This window comes from Haliotis asinina, chromosome 2 (assembly GCF_037392515.1).
Source record: "Haliotis asinina isolate JCU_RB_2024 chromosome 2, JCU_Hal_asi_v2, whole genome shotgun sequence".
Lineage (NCBI taxonomy): Eukaryota > Metazoa > Mollusca > Gastropoda > Lepetellida > Haliotidae > Haliotis > Haliotis asinina.
The window spans coordinates 18,515,771-18,532,599 of record NC_090281.1 but is presented as its reverse complement, the minus strand read 5'-3'; the positions used below and the strand labels follow the sequence as shown (position 1 = coordinate 18,532,599).

At 38.5% G+C, this 16,829-nt stretch overlaps 1 protein-coding gene across 1 annotated transcript in view; it reads right to left on the bottom strand.

Moving 5' to 3' along the window:
- The window catches only part of LOC137273356 (heparan sulfate 2-O-sulfotransferase 1-like), a 190,693-nt gene that overhangs the window by 61,111 nt on the left and 112,753 nt on the right, over positions 1-16,829 (bottom strand). The window contains exons 3-4 of the mRNA XM_067805966.1: positions 13,983-14,153; positions 369-454 (exon numbers count right to left, since the gene is read on the bottom strand). Coding sequence (XP_067662067.1) covers positions 369-454; positions 13,983-14,153 — 257 coding nt within the window. The remainder of the gene's footprint in view (positions 1-368; positions 455-13,982; positions 14,154-16,829) is intronic.

Genomic DNA, 16,829 nt, shown 5'->3' with positions numbered 1-16,829 from the left:
ATATTCAAGTGAACTTGATGAAAGTTTTTTTCTATCTCACCTACTATAGAGTTCACTATCCTAGCTAGGATCTATTACACAACTTAGGACAAAGATAAGATCCTTTCCCGAGAATGGGTCTTATCTTAACAGTAGGATGTCATAACTCCTGTCCTGCCCTAACTACTTAGGATCTGTCTTAGATGGGACACTTTCGGGAATTGGCACCCTGAATGTTTGGATCTGGCAATGGTGGCACGAGGCATGTTAATGTTGACAAATGTCCATATGCACTACAGCAAGCGAAGGGTGAGGAGCCTTCTGTTAATTCTGTTGGGTGGTTCTCAGGTGCACATGACATCATGTTTTAAAGACCATAACATCCTCACCTTGAGAAATCAATAAAGGCTACATGTCCATGATACAGTGCCGGCTTCTTCTCTGTCCAGCCAGTGATGTTTGTGATGAACCTCATCTGGAAAATAAAAACAAATTGTATAGGTCAAACAATATCAAACATGCCATAGAATTTATATCTCAAGAGTAACTGAACACTTCATACAAAAATACTTCAATTGAGCTGGTGCCCCATGCACAAAATGTTTGTACAGCTATGCCATTCATAAACCTGTGACAAGGTATAGTGAGTGGGTACAGTCTTACGCTGCTTTCAGCAGTGTTTCAACAAAGGGATTCATGCAATGTTGGGGATTGAACATGGGTTTTCGGTGTGACGAGAAAATGTTTTAACCATTAGTAGATAGGTAATGCCACTACCCTGACAAAGTATTGGGTTACGATGGGTCACAATGTTACGAACTCTTTGTGGATCTAGATAATGATCTGTAATTTGTCATCTAATCTCTGGAATCACACATCTATTCTGTGATGGAATATTTGGGCATTCCAGGAGAGCATCTCATTCGGAAATACTTCAGGGAAATTTAACAATCAAAAATTGTAATTATGTGATGTGTATGAGAGATTGCTTGGGATGTTTTTAGATTTGGTGCAATCACCTGTTCCATTTGAAAAAAATAATGTAATAATTAACACATTGTTTTTTAAACTTATTTAGACTTTGTGCGGTCTCATCGCTACATGGCCGAAATAATCCTGATATGACATAAAACTCAAGCCATAAGTTTTAATCTAGTTGGTTGAGTTTAAAAGTATGACTAATGATCATAAACATTAACCTGAAACATTCTCACTGACACATATTGCTGTGACATTTAGCACACTGAAAACTGATTTTCTTCACATACTCCCATACAATCATCTATCACACAGAGCTGTTGATTTGAGGAAGCGCATCCCATTTCAGGGAAACATCTTTCCTGCTGAAGAAGACAATCTCAGCTGTATATATATTTGCTGGAGAAACGTGCAGGAAGTTGACGCTTTGTAAAATCCCACAAAACAGTGAAGTGGAAAAATTTTGTTTTCTTTATTTGTGTTGTTAATTAATAATTTAATTTATTCTTTTACATGTTCTGAAACCAGACAAATAAAATATGCTATAATTTAGTCATTGCTCTGCCCTTTGACAGCAGGATTCTGATCAGTTTAAATGTTACCTCACTCAGCAAAATGTCATGCCTTATCATTCCAAATACAATTCACTTGCCATGACGAAACAGCAGACAAATAATTTAGCTCCTTGAAACAACATTGCTAACGATGGAAGAACAACAGCTGGAGAGGACAACATCTGCTTATACAACAACCCTCAAAATGCTGGCGAGTGAAAAAGTGTAACAATCAAGATTGTACATATTTCACCTCTTGAGAGCATACAAGCCACGCAACCTCCAACACAAGCTGTGATACCTGAACATAGACTAGTGATAAACAATGTCAAAGCGAAAAGCTTGTGAGTGAAAGAGTTGCAAGTGCCTGGAGAAACACGCAAAACATCTTGTGTGTCTTCTGGACACAATCTGAAGTATCATCAATGGCCAACAAAAGTAGCGATACTCAAGAGCACAGCTGAAATAGCTTGTGTATCATTCTGAATTCTCATCTCATGAAATCTGAAGAAGAGCTTGATGCTTGAGGCCATCTTGAAATACCATTTTATAAGAACATTTTGATATGCCTTTCTTTCATCAAAGAATGAAGACAATTTTTACAGACATACAAGTTGTTGACAACAACATTTCAATCTATGTCGAAATGGCATCTATTCAGAACAAAGACGTCGCGGATCCATAAAACATGTCCTTATTCTTCATCTCCTCAACTTTTAAAATGCCAATCAGGGAAGTTAGTTTTAGCTGACAACAACTGGGGTCTGTATATAACTATTCATGTACATGTGTGAAATCTGTATCTGGACTACTTTAATACTGCAATACTGTCTCTGCCTGTGGTGTAAAATCCACAGCAGCAACATGAAAATGTCTTTCTTATAAAATTTAGCATTCCATGTAAACTATGAAATGTATATCAATGTTTCATCTGTTAAGCAATCACTGCATATCAGGATAAAATTTCCAGCAAGATGTCACGGCTGAAAATTGAAACTGCATCGTAACATTGCTTATTAATGATGATGTCAAAATAGAAAAGGTAATGTTTGACAAATCAAAATATCACTGGTACCGAATCATGTAAGATATCACATACACATCAGTGGAAAATTGAAAATTGAAACTGCATCGTAACATTGCTTATTACTGATGATGTCAAAATAGAAAAGGTAATGTTTGACAAATCAAAATATCACTGGTACCAAATTATGTAAGATATCACATACACATCAGTGGAAGGTTACCTGTAAACAGTGCTGCGAAACAGTAAAGGATGCGACTTAAATAAGACAGAGAGGTAGCCTGGATTGAGTTGAGGGAGTGAGTTAGTCAGGTTTTACACAATATTCCAGCAATACCAAGGCAGGGGAAACCTGAAATGGGACACTCACATTGTGCCCACGTGGGAAATTGAACCTGGGTCTTTGGCATGATGAGCGGACACTTTAACCACAAGGCTACCTCTTCACATCTAGCCCAACTTTGAGCATTTGATCAGGAGACATCTTTAGTATGAGAATAGCATGACAATTAAAGGTGAGAAATTATGAATATCAACATTCAGAACTTGTGTTCTTCATTCTAAGTAAAGTTAGAGTCAGTATTATTCATTACATGGCTTATCCTAAGTCTAACAAACCCTAGTAGGAGATCGCAATCAACTAAGCTTTCCAACTGACCTATCAGAATACAGCTTACAAAATCGTGAAAGTTGATATTAGAACATACCTTTTGAACTTTTAGCTCGAGAAAGGTTGTACCCGAATGATTCTGAATGCTATTTTCTGTACAATCGCTTCTGTGTGATGCACAGGGATCTAGCCACGACAATTTTGCTGTAAATAGTATTTTTGTCCATATTAAGGATGTCAGCTTGTAGAAATATTACCAATGATAACCATGTTATCAGAAAGCCCAAAACGTATATACTGCAGGTCAAATATCTGTTTGAGGGAGCTCAGTGTTAGTGACCAAGAAATTTTGTAAGTCCCACCGAACCATTAACCGTAGCTGTTATTGGTTGAAGTCATTCATCTGTCTCACATTTCATTGGATGGTCATAGGTTGCTGAAAGGTGAGCTGATGTGACCTTTTCTTAGCGTTTGTTAGACGCAGTGTAAGCTGTGTAACAAATATCACTAAGCCTAAGTTTACTTAGACTGTTGTGTTCCTTAAAATAATTGCCATCCCTAGTCTCAACTTCATGTGTATATCAATTCTAAATGTGGTTAAAGACGTGTGAATTAATCCTGTGGATCTGACATCACAAAAAAACTAGTTAATCAGAACAGCAACATTACATTTTCCTTACATTCATGAAATATATTCCTGTTAAAGCGCCCAATGTTCCCATGATACAATTGTGTCTAAATGTGTACCAGAACAACCACTTATTTCCTCTACATCTCACTCTATTATGTCTGTTTTTATAATTTCAAGATTTATTAAAATAGCAGTTGAACAACATTCCCAGCCTCTTACAATCCAAGAGATAGGTGAAATCTTGACCTCAGCATCTGTTTCCATTACAAACTGTCCTTAAACAACAATCCCTCTTGCCACTTTGAATATTGTTATTTCAGAGCATGGCTGTTTTGTGGTTACTGGAGGGAGGGGTTACAAAAATACCTCAGGACAACCCCACTTGTTTCGAATCTACTTTAGGTGTAACATTATTTTGAGAAAAAACTCCCCTGGCTCCATTATCAACATAAAAGGTGGATGTGGTGTTGTTATTACATGATACTCGCTTGTCCATTCTTCTCCCTTTCTAAAAGTCACTGTAATAATGTCAAAGTGCTTGATGGGATTCTGCCATAATATATAAAACAGTGAACCTTTGCAATCAACAAGGTACATCTGACAAACTAAGAACAGTTACAGACAGTTTTCCTCACAAACCCAGCCGTGTGGCAAAAACAGTACATATGATAAGGATGATTTATAAAAAGTTATAAAGAGTGAAGTAGGATGTTATAAAGGCTAAACCTTCATGACTGAATTCTATTCAAGAATACCTTATCAATGTCATCGATCAAATGAATGACTGACTGACAGGGTTGTTAACTAACATGGCATTATAGGATTTGATAGCATATTTGAATGTTCCTGCCATGAACAAGGGAGACAACTCTCAAAGGAGACAACATGTCAAAGTCCTTTTAAGACTGGGCCAGCACTGACCATCTAAAGCTCTGTGCCTATGTAACTGAACAGAAAATAGAGAGACCATTGATCTACTCCAGTGACATCAACAGAGCAATCATCTTCGTTTTCATAATACAGGGATGATAAAACTGTTACAGCAGAACCCACCACACAAATACACATCAGATTCTCATGTCTGATTCGATAAAAAAATTAATGCATAATGTCATTAGTGCATAAAGTTACACAGCTCGACATATCCTCCAGTCGGTCTGACTACAGCTCGGCGGAATGCAACCTTATCAATCAAGGTAGGTGTCCTCTCAGACAAAAGAATCTAATATTTCAGGTTGATTAGTGTAAAACACTGTGATGACAGCAAGCAGCAGGTTGTGTTTTGCTTCAAGTGATTGCTTCCTGATTTATCACCTCCCTGTTCAGAAGGTGGCAGATTCCACCCAGGACCCAACATGTAGGAGAACTTGGCACATTGCTTGGCGCCATCTGGGCTCCATGACGCAAAATTAAACTGTAACAACTTGGAATTAAATGTCATCACTTATAAGTTCAAAAGGAAGTGATATGTTCCTATTGATTTTTGTACATGAGTACCCTCTGAAGGTTGTGTATCAGAGAAAGAAAGTGTGTAAGCTATTTATCATGATTCCATTTCTATACATACATGAATAGTTTTCTAACAAATGAATGAGGATGTCTCAGATACTGTGAGTCTTCAAATTCAGGACAAATGATGGTTCTTCTCAGAGACGTGATAGTCATCCTAAATGTTTGCATGGTGATATTTGTCACAGAACATATTACTGCTTTTACTGGCATTTGACTACAGGAAATGCACATTTGTATTGACGAAGAACTTTGTGAGGCTCCTTCAAAACATTTTGCACTTCACAGGGCAGGATGATCACTCTTGTCTTTCATCATATCCCACTGGTTTTCTTGTCAAAGATCCAGAAATGTCCAACTTCAAAACTTTCATTTTTTGTCTCTGTATTGCAACAGCTCCAGCTTAGACATGTGATCCTTCAAACTAAACTTTTTGGGACTCAGCGTGATTTTTTAAAACGACCATATTATGCTTGATTGATCATCTAGGCAATACAAAACATAGGGCACAAGAGGAATTTAGAATACTGCAAATGGTAAAAGTAGCTAATGTTTTCACTTATGTTTTGTTGAAATTATGGGATGATTGATGCCATACATTTGAAACTAAATCGTTTCAAATTTCTGGTATCACCCCAAAAACCCATCAATGATGTATGTACTTTGCAAGCATTGTTGGAAATTTGTGTTGGAAGTCCTCACCATCTTTATTTTACTTGTTAATAGGTCAGTTGATGGAAATCATGACAGTTGGTATCAAAAGTCAAATGACTAAAACAATTTGTCTATGGCGTGAGGTTAGTTTTGCCTCATTCTAAGATGTTAAGGTCAAGAAGTCAGACATTTTGACAATACCCACAATCCACAGCGACCATTGTGATCTTTTCACTCCCAGAAGCTATTGGAATCAAGCAAAAGCAAAATGGAAGACTTTAAAAGTGCATCACACAAACATGAAGCAGGACTTTCAGCAGAAGAAGGTGACTAGTGCCTATCAGTAATTCAATGGAATGTTTTGTCAAAGGAGAACCCATGTCCCAGGGTGCATCAAATGGCTCTTCCTGTCTGTGACCCGAAGCTGAGTTAACGAAGGTGATGTTAGGTTTCAATCAGCATTACAGAGATAGATGCCTCAGTATTGACATCTCAACCAGGCTCTCACTGACAATGGTTTCAAAGCACTAGACATCCAATCTGTCTGACCAAAGGTGACAAAAGCTGACCACTTTCATCCACATTGACACAGACTTGGATGGGGATGGGGGATGGGGGATGGGGGGGGAATAAAGAGAGAAAGAGAAAGAAGAAAGACAGAGAGAAAGGGGCACCCTAATAGCTTTGGGACAATCACTTCACTGTCATTAGTACACCTTGTGTAGACTAGGAAACAGTCACCTTGACAACACAGATGGATCACAATTGTCTCTGAACAACCTCATCCCCGACTTGTGCTGCGACCCTGTGGCTTATATTCTGACAGAAGAATGTCACTGAGAAATTGTAAATATACGCTACCAAACTTAAAGAAAGGGCATGAAATAGTGGTATCCTATCTGTCATGTTTGTGTTCTCTCTGTTTGTGTTTCTGCTATGACAGTTCAGACAGTGGTGGTGTTACTTAATCTCAGTAGAGCACATGGAGGACCTCCCCAATGTGCCAATCTCTTATAATAAGGGAGATGTAGCAATATAGCCTTGCCTTCACTGTCATAACGATTGTTAGTTTCAGAAAATGTGGAAGGTACTGACTGATTTTGGTCAGGGATACAGGGATAGATTCAAAAGTCAGAAAGCCAACAGAGGTCAGTCTACAGGTCATGAATATTATCTCAGCCAAGTCTTGCTCAAGTGTGAGTGATTGAGTGCAGTTTTACACTGCATTTAGCTGTATTCTTGCAATATCAAGGTGGGGGACACCAGAAATGGGTGTCACACACTTGAGTAAGGATGGTTTTAGCAAACATCACGAGAAGAGGAGAAGAGAGAGACACCAGAAATGGGTTTCACACATTCTCTCCATGTGGTCAGAAGAGGATCTTCAGACAATTATAGGATCACTTCCTCAAAAGTTTGTTTCTTTTGACTCTGTAATTCATTACCTTCACAACAGTTGTTGTTTCAAGTTCAGCACTTCAGGTAACCAGACATAGGATGAACAAACCCACACAGTGGAAACAGCAGCTAGACAGAGACAATTCTCTTTTTGCATCACTGGAATTGAACTTAGTTTGTACGCCTTAAAAAAAGGGAAAAAAAATCTATGAGGAAATCATCAAGCTGGGAATTGGAACTTTCATATCTGCTTGAATAAATCATTGAATTATTGGCTGTGAATTGAATCAAGTAAAGATTAGAAACAAAAGGCCATTTGGTGTGGAATGTTTACATCACTGTCATCATGCAAGTAGTCACAAAGTCCAATAATTTGGTCTGTGCTGGCAACGTTAATTCATATTATGACATTTTGATTGATTGACATCTTCCCCAAAACACATAATTTGATTTGCAGGGAATTCAAAACAGTCTTGCATATCTGTTGATGGACACAGCTATTCCAAAACCTTGGTTCTGAATCTGTTACTTGTCACAGAGGCTTGGTGCTTTTAGAACTGCAAGGCATCAACAATATCATGTGTATCTGTCTCCTTGTAGGGATCTATCTCTCTAGCACGTGTGATCACTGTGGACGTTTAGCTCCCTAATATGTATGTCTGCAGTATAGGGTCTCCTGCTGGGGATTCAGATCTCTAGTCGATAGCGCCCATTATAACATTTACAAAAACTTATTTTGATGATTTAGAGAGTGACAAGATGTTGTGTAATTAATTAATGCAGGTAAATGTAAAAACCTAGGATAATGACAGCAGTCTCAATGGATGTCATGAGTGACAAGGAATTCATGAATCACAGTCCATCAAAATTTGACTATGGCCTTTTACAGGCACCTCTTGCTACTGGAACCCTGGCTTTACCACACTGCTAATCCATTGACATTGTTACTGTATTCTAACTTACAGCATGAAGTTGGTGAATACATGCAGCATGTGTGAACATTTAACATTCATAAGTATAATCTACAGGAGAGCAACACAACAATGTCCTAATGCTGTTCAACAACATGAATACAGGTGGTCTCAGGAAAAAAACTGAGACATTATCTTCCCAACTACCATGATATCAGTGTTCATGTTTTTCCTCACTGAAGGAGAGTGTTCACATGACAAGGAAAACATCATCTCACAGACAAACTAGCTGTTGAATGGCCAAGTAGCTGTTTATATACACTTAAACAAACTAATGGTTAAGCAATGTGCACTCTTTAATCTTTTTTAAGAAAGTGAGTGAATGGTATGACACTATTTTAAATCTTCATATGAACAGTAGACCCAATAATGTATAAAGCTGCAAAATGTTGACGCCCAAATCTGCCAGAATATTCCTCCAAGTGATACTAAGCAGGCTGCATGGAATTGGAACCAATCCTCCTTGTAGTAGTTTTTACAAGAGTATGTTGTCATTTCTTAATCTGACTGAATTCAAAGATTATCAAGACACAGAGCGAAACTTGTGTACAAATAATGTATGCATGAACAAAAATACTTGTTTCACGTAGCCATTTTCAAGAAGACATTGCATTGTAAGAGGATATTTAATTTCTTTTGTTTGCAATGACTAGAATGAAGCAGATAAATATTTATGCAATATTAGGTTCCTGTTGATCTTGGAACTGTCATATATTTTCACTTAAAATGTGTTTTGATTTTCAGGAAGAAAAACAAACATTCTTGGTTCAGTCTTGATGAGTGATGGTTAAGGGGTAATGCCTAAACATACAAAATGTGACAAGTTTCATAAAAATATACACAAATATTTAAATCACCATTTCAGGCATAGATTTTATAAAGGAACCATGTTTTGAGATGAACAGGATGGAAGGGTGAGTGCATACCAGCGATTACTGCTGTATTGCTTACAGTTAGAAGGAGGAAGTGTACAGTACGCATTTTAGCTAACCTACTTCTTGTGGAAAAGAGAACTACACATCTGTTGCTGGTGATCCAAGTGGCAAGGAAGTTAGACAAAGTATACCAGATTACCTGCCTGGTTTCAGGGAGTCGACTGCATACCAATTAGTGCTGCTGGCCTGTTCACAGTGGGAGGGAGGAATGGAGTGCATACCAGTTAGTACTGCTGGCCTGTTTACAGTGGGAGGGAGGAATGGAGTGCATACCAGCTGTTACTGCTGGCCTGTTTACAGTGGAAAGGAAGAGTAGAGTGTATACCAGCCATCACTGCTGGTCGGTTTACATTGGAAAGGAGGAAAGAAGTACATACTTCCCACTATTGGTGACCAGATGAGTGGCAGGAAGGAAAACATAGTATACCAGCTACTACTGCTGGCCTGTTTACAGTGGGAAGGAGGAATGGAGTACACACCAACCACTATTGGTGAGTAGACGAGAGGAAAGGAAGGAAGGCCAAGTATATTAGTCGTCAGTGCTAGCCTGTTTTGCAGTGGGAGGGAGGAAAGGAGTACACATCACCAACTATTGGTGACCTGATGAGTAGGAAGAAGGAAGATACACTATAGCAACCACTACTGCTGTCGTGCCTCTTATGGAACGGAAAGAGCTTAACAAACCATTAGTTTATATTTGCATGTACAACCATGCATCTGTTCCACTAGGTTGCTCACAGGCTAGGCACATTTCATTTCAAGGATTGAGACTGTTTACCTCTCCCCTCAAAACATGGAAACAACATCTCCTATTACAGCCTCAATGGCACTCAAACCGAACACACAAAGTCTTTCATAATTCCTCATCACTAATTCCTCCCATGTATTGTCAAGATACTTTTGCTTTGTCTGCTACTTATTTCTATGCGGAAATGTCAATATCGTACTTCCAACATGGTGTCAAGTGGTACTAAACTATTACACAGCCGTGTGATCAATGGTTGGTTGTGGCGGTAATCAAGACTTGCACTACAGTGCAGTCAGTATTGGAATTCCCAGCTTGTGTCAGTGTCACACCAACAAATCACAGTCATCAGTCATCCTTTGTTACTCCACTCCCGGACATTCCAACACTGATTTCCTTTAATGGAAGGTAGGGTAGAAGTCGTTCTGGATAATGGAGTATGTGGACACTAAATATGAGACAAATTTTATGAGTTACATGCACTTATTTAATATGATATACATTTCATTTTAATCGTGTTATTCTTCACAAAATATATTCATGTCATCGAAAATCCTTTCTCTATTCATTTGGTAAAAGTAAAAGGCACCAAAGGTACTATCATACACCCATTCAAAAAGCAAACGTCATTGCAACCTGTCAATTACATTCAAGTATATTCAATGGAGGTTTGTCAGCTCACAACAGAACCTCTTCCATGGCATGGCGGTTATAAAACGTCATACCAAAAGATATCAAAATATGGTACTTCTTATTTCCTGCCTGCTGCACAGTACTAAAAGGTACCTCAAGGACTGGTCAGCTCAGAGTAAATTCGCTGTGTCTGAGTGGGGTATGCATGCTTGACTGAGGCATGGTATCACAGTGAACTAACACTAATAAACCATCTGAAGTCTGGGCTAGCGCATGCAGCCACAAATATTCTTAAGTGCGACGTAAACAATCTCACCTCACCTCACCTTGCAGGAAGGTGAGTGAGTGAGTAAGTAAGTCAATACGGTTTGAAGCTCCTTTTAGCAATGTTCCATCAACTGTGCAACTGGTTACACCAGGGATGGATGCAAGTGAGTGAGTGAGTGATTGAGTGAGTGAGAGAGGGAGAAAGAGAGAGATTTTACATCGTTTCCAGCAACACCAAGGCGGAGGACACCAGATATGGGCTTCATACATTGTATCCATGTGTGGAATCGACCCCGTGCCTTCAGTGTGACGAACAAATGCATTAACCACTACGCTAACCCATTGCTGGAATACAGCTAGAGTTTAACATCAATCAACCAAACAAGAATCAGCACTGACGGCTTGTACTGGCTGTGACTAACATGACATGGACTGATTGTTGTGACCCAGTACAGGGATATAGATCCTCCATAACTGTCTCATATGTAATGATTGCACCTTCTTAGGTGAAAGGTGCTTGAGGACTGTTATATATAACTGCCCCAAGTGCTTCAAATGATGAGTCAATAATTCCCATTATGACTGTCATTTGGTTTAAATGAACTTGTCAATAAACTTCAACAACATTTACGTTCTTCAGTGCAGCTGGACAAAACTGAGAAAACTATCTTGAAGAAAGACAAAACTACCACCACAGGTTAAAAATCAATTGCTATTGTAAGTATGTCTCCGCGGGGAATCTGCTGGAGAAATTCAATAAACTTTCCTCACTGTACAAACACATGTTCCATGTTTCTTAAGAAAATCCTAAGTGAGAGCTTCTCTCATAATGACTATGGATTCACAACTTGATCAATATTATAGGAAGAAATTATGATGTCAGTAAACATTCAGTGCAATCTTATCACTTGAAACACTTCACACATTGCTGTGAAAAAGCAATTTTAAACAGACAATGTTTGAGTTGGTTTCAATTTTCATGAAGCATAAACTCTGGAAATATGTGGTAAATATGAATATCTTCACTTGAACAAGGCACATATGGTGAATTAAAGTTCTGGATTAAATTAACTGTCTTCATACAAAGAGGAAATGTCAGTTTAGAACCAAAATGTCATTTCAGAAATCTTGAATGAATGTGATTTTGTTACATAATATTTTATCTTGAACAACGAAAAGGTCTCAGTTCAACCTACACAACGACATTAAATCAGCTATTCTCTCCAAAAATAACCAAAACCTGTTAATATGTGCATCAGAAATGAAACATTTCACTTTGACCAAAAAAATATAGAACTGGGGCAATGGGTGAGCCTAATGGTTAAAGTGTTGGCTTGTCTCACAAAGACCCTGGTTTTATTCCCCAAATGAGTTCAGTGTTACTGTAGAGCCCATTTGGTATTTACCTCACCATTATATTAGTGGAATATTGCTAAATCCATACTCATACACACTCCTAGTCAGACACCCTTAATAAGAGTTGAGTTGAGTTAAGGTCCCGTAAAGGTCCCAGGGTAGAATAGGCCTTCAGCAACCCATGCTTGCCATAAAAGGTGACTATGCTTGTTGTAAGAGGCAACTAATGGGATCGGGTGGTCAGGCTCTCTGACTTGGTTGACACATGTCATCAGTTCCCAATTGCGCAGATTGATACTCATGTTGTTCATCACTGGATTGTCTGGTCCAGACTCAATTATTTACAGACCACCGCCATATAGCTGGAATATTGCTGAGTGCGGCTTAAAACTAAACTCACTCACTCACTCACTACACTTAAAGGCTTCTGTTGCATGACACCCTAGTCATCATAAGCTATACTGACAGACAAGATTTGCAAGTGATGCTAAGCCCTTCCTTGGTGGTCCTTCTATTTGTGAGAGTCTTCTTGCAACTCAGCCTCAGCAGGAGGTTTACATGTGTGGGCCACTGGACCATCTGGATTTTGAATACACCAAAATCTATGGCCACTATTTGATGGCGATTCTTGAATAGGCCACTGACATTAATCTCTTAGCACTTCAATTCCAAAGCCACCAAGTAATCTTGTTGTTCAATTTCTGAACTGAGCAAAAACACAAAGTGCACATAAAATCAGCTGAGACGGGCAAGAATTATCACTCAACGCAAAAAGTAAGTAATGCATCACATTTTCATTGTCAATAAGTTTGGGTTAATTCAAAGCTATTTCAAACATTTATTTTGCCAAAAACTGGAACCACACATTCAAACAGGAGACACTGACATTTGCCCATTTTATCACCACTCGCTGGTGTCCTGTGTCTTGAGTTACACTCATTTATTGGCTGGCGCCAGGCTCTTTGTTTCCCTCCCAAGAAAGTCATGTCACAGGCTGACACTACTATAATTAAGGCTAAATATTTCACCAAATTTGCACATCTACAGGCCAATTTGTCACTGTAGAAAAAGGAAAGAAAACAGACTTTCATTACTGCTTGGTCTCAAAATAAAAATATCTTCCGAAGAAGCAATATTGCTCAGCCTGTGTCAGTCTCCTGTTTATTTCTGGCTAGAGGATTTCTGAATTAACTCTCTGTGATCTAACTGTTCCCACTGGCACCACATAAGAAAGTCCTTATGTGACTAAAATACAACAGACTATTAACAGTCACTGATTAAATCTTTCCTTTGGAGTCATAATAATAAATAGTCATAGCATCACATTTGACCTTTGGAGAAAGGAAAGAAACCAAAGACAAGGTATTCATTAGAACACCTATCAGCCTTGATGCTTTTTTGGACTTTCATTACAGGTGGATGAACCATGCAGGACCATAATGAGAATTGGTTCTCATTTCATGCTCTTCCATTTCAAATGTCTAGCTGAATCCAAATGATTAGTGTCTGCTATTGTACAAATCATTCCAAAAACAACTATGCATTGTTAGGACTGAGTGTAATGGATCTTCACTCATGCAGTCTTTTCAAAAGAGCACTTATGAAACATGTAATCCAATTTACCTCAAAAACTTGAAATTATGTCCCTTGTTTCAGTCACAGGCCTCTGACCTTCAAACACATTTCAAGGTTATACAGGATCTATTCTAATCTACTGTAAGAACAAACATCAACTTACCTGATCTGACAAAGAAAATGTACGAGCATTCTTTGTGATATTTATATGAAGTACATGAAATCTGTTTTTCTGACACAGCTCGTAGGCGATGCCTGCAAATGATGTACTGCCTGTCTTGGGAACTCGGTTGTATATAATGATAAGATCATCATTATCAGTGTCTGCCAGTTCCTGAAAAACAAAGTCAACATGTTTAAGTATATCAATACTGACAATCCTGCAACAACACAACAACAATGTCCTCATACAATCTTGCAGTGAAACAAATGTAACTAAGAGAACAGTCTTTCAGCAGGTTGTTTCCCCACTTTACTATATCCTACCTGTTAACTCGCACACATCCTTCATGAGACTCACACATTTTATGTTAATGTCACACACTCACACATTACCTCACTTAAATCACGAATTGTTTAAACACTTTAAAAAGTAGGCCTTTTATCAATGTAAAATACTGTTAAACTGAGAAAAAAATTGTAAAAGGAAATTGAAGCTGTTTTATCTTATGACTAAATAAGTCGTGCTTTGAGGCTAACGATCTGTTTTCCAGTGAGAGACTTCTTAAAACTGTTTTGTGCTCAAAATGTTCTGTCATCTTGATTTTGATTAAAAGACATGAAAGTAAAGGACATATTTTTTTGCCTTATCGCATGCTGAAAATTATGAAATATTTTGTTATAATGTTTTAAAGTTTGATTTTTGGCTTATTACCTAGCACAAATTGATAGAAAAATCTCATTTAAATAACATAAGAAACATTTTTTTCTGCACCCCAGCCTCTCACTCGATGGAACTTGGGGACTGAAACTGATCAAACTTCATATTATAATCCTGCCGTGATAAAATATGCTACCACTTGTTCGCATTTAAACAGTTACCTATTTGTTCAAATACTTCCTGTTGTTTCTGTTTGTTTATTGGGATATGAGCGTTTACAGAGTGCTAGACTGTATGAATTTATGGAATGGTGTATGGGAAGTGGAGGTAGTCTGTTAGAAGTAGTGACAGTCTAAAATTACAGTCTTGTGAAAAATGTGTGAATGTGAGGTTTCTACCATAATGTGTATTCTGCACAACGATCAAAATGTGTCACTCACACACTTATCGCTTCAAGGTCATGTGACTGACATCCTGTCAACTAGATAAGCATTATATTCTGCCAAATGCAGAGAACCAAGAGCTATGTACAGGTGAATTCACAGTATCATAGCAGCTGCAGTGTTTTCTGAAATGCTGCTCACATGAAAACACACGTTTAAACAAAACTAAAGTCAACCGTGCATTTCAAATGATTTTTTTAAAAGCGACCATGTCTCAATACAATGAACACCAGTCCATTAATCACATATTCCTGACAGCGACAACAATACCAAATTGTTACTGAAACTACAAGTCAGAACCTCTCCACTCTAAGTGCCACCCTCAAACACAGCCACCAGATACATTACAAATAAACATTTTTCATTTCCTAATCCCACTGTGACAGAAACTGTGTTCCAGGATAGTCTCTCACAATGAAGGGATCATCCCCTACAGGCTAGGGTTAACCTGATCTGCCCAGTTCCTGGCGGCACAAAACACTCCACGCCACTCTAGACACTCCCTTTCTGCTGGGCAGGCCTCTGTATGTTTAACCCTTCATATGGTAAACCATATGCTTGATAACAATGCCATGAGTGTGGAAAACTTGATGTCACTTAACTGCAGCAGAGGTCACCATGGACATCGTTTACACAAAGTAACCATTTCTGGATTCCATACACGAAGACTTGACTTGTTAATGTTTTAATTATTTAACTGCCCTACTGCCCAAGGTCTTGTTCCTCAAATGATCATAGCGCTACTACGGTCGTAAGTCTATGTTAAAGTATGGGACTTACTATCATTATAGTGCTACAATCACTTTGAGAAATGGGGTCTTGATATAATGCCAGAAAGGGGAAGATATTGTTCTTCTTCACTCATTATATTTTGGCTACATCTGTCCTCAGAGGATACGTTCAGAGGGGATTGGCTACCTCTGTCCTCAGAGGATAGGTTCAGAGAGGGTTGGCTACCTCTGTCCTCTGAAATTAAGTTCATGGGCATGGCTACCACTGTCCTCAGAGGTTAGGATCAGGGAATGACTACCTCTGTCTTCAGAGGTTACGATCAGGAGGATGGCTACCTCTGTCCTCAGAGGTAAGGATCAGGGGGATGGGGAATATCCAAAACAATGCTTATAATGTCAGTCACTGGATCACCTGGTAATATTACGTACAGGTACCTGACAGATGGATGGAATACTGCTGAGTGTTGCTTTAAACAAAGAAAGAAGCATTGAATAACCATGTGCGCAAATCGCCAGGGAGTCACCAAGTGTTAACATTCACCTTAGTATGATCTTACAATATCTACAATTGACACAGTTTATAATACCTCACATTAAAATATTACCTGTGTATGAGTTTCAGTATTACTGTACTGAATTGTTAAATATAATGCCATTTTCGTAACACATGCCATGAGCTGGGGCTAGTTTCCTGTATATGTAGATGGGGTTTTCAATGCTGATGGCACGCCTTTAACAAACATTCCTCAAAAGTCAGCCTTTGCTGGTTGTCCATATGTTGTGGAGCATACCAGTCTTTCTTGGTAATGATCCCAATAAACCAGAAAGAAACCAGAAAGAACATTCTGGTTTCACAGATGACACTAATTACAATGACTAGACCTTGAATGGAACTGGAAACAGAATCATGGAGCAAGGTTCCATTTGTTATCAGCTTTATTATCATCTGTATGCCATATTCATCATAACCTGATCTCCAGAGCGCTGGTTCTGGTCCAGTGTGGAAAGTATGCATA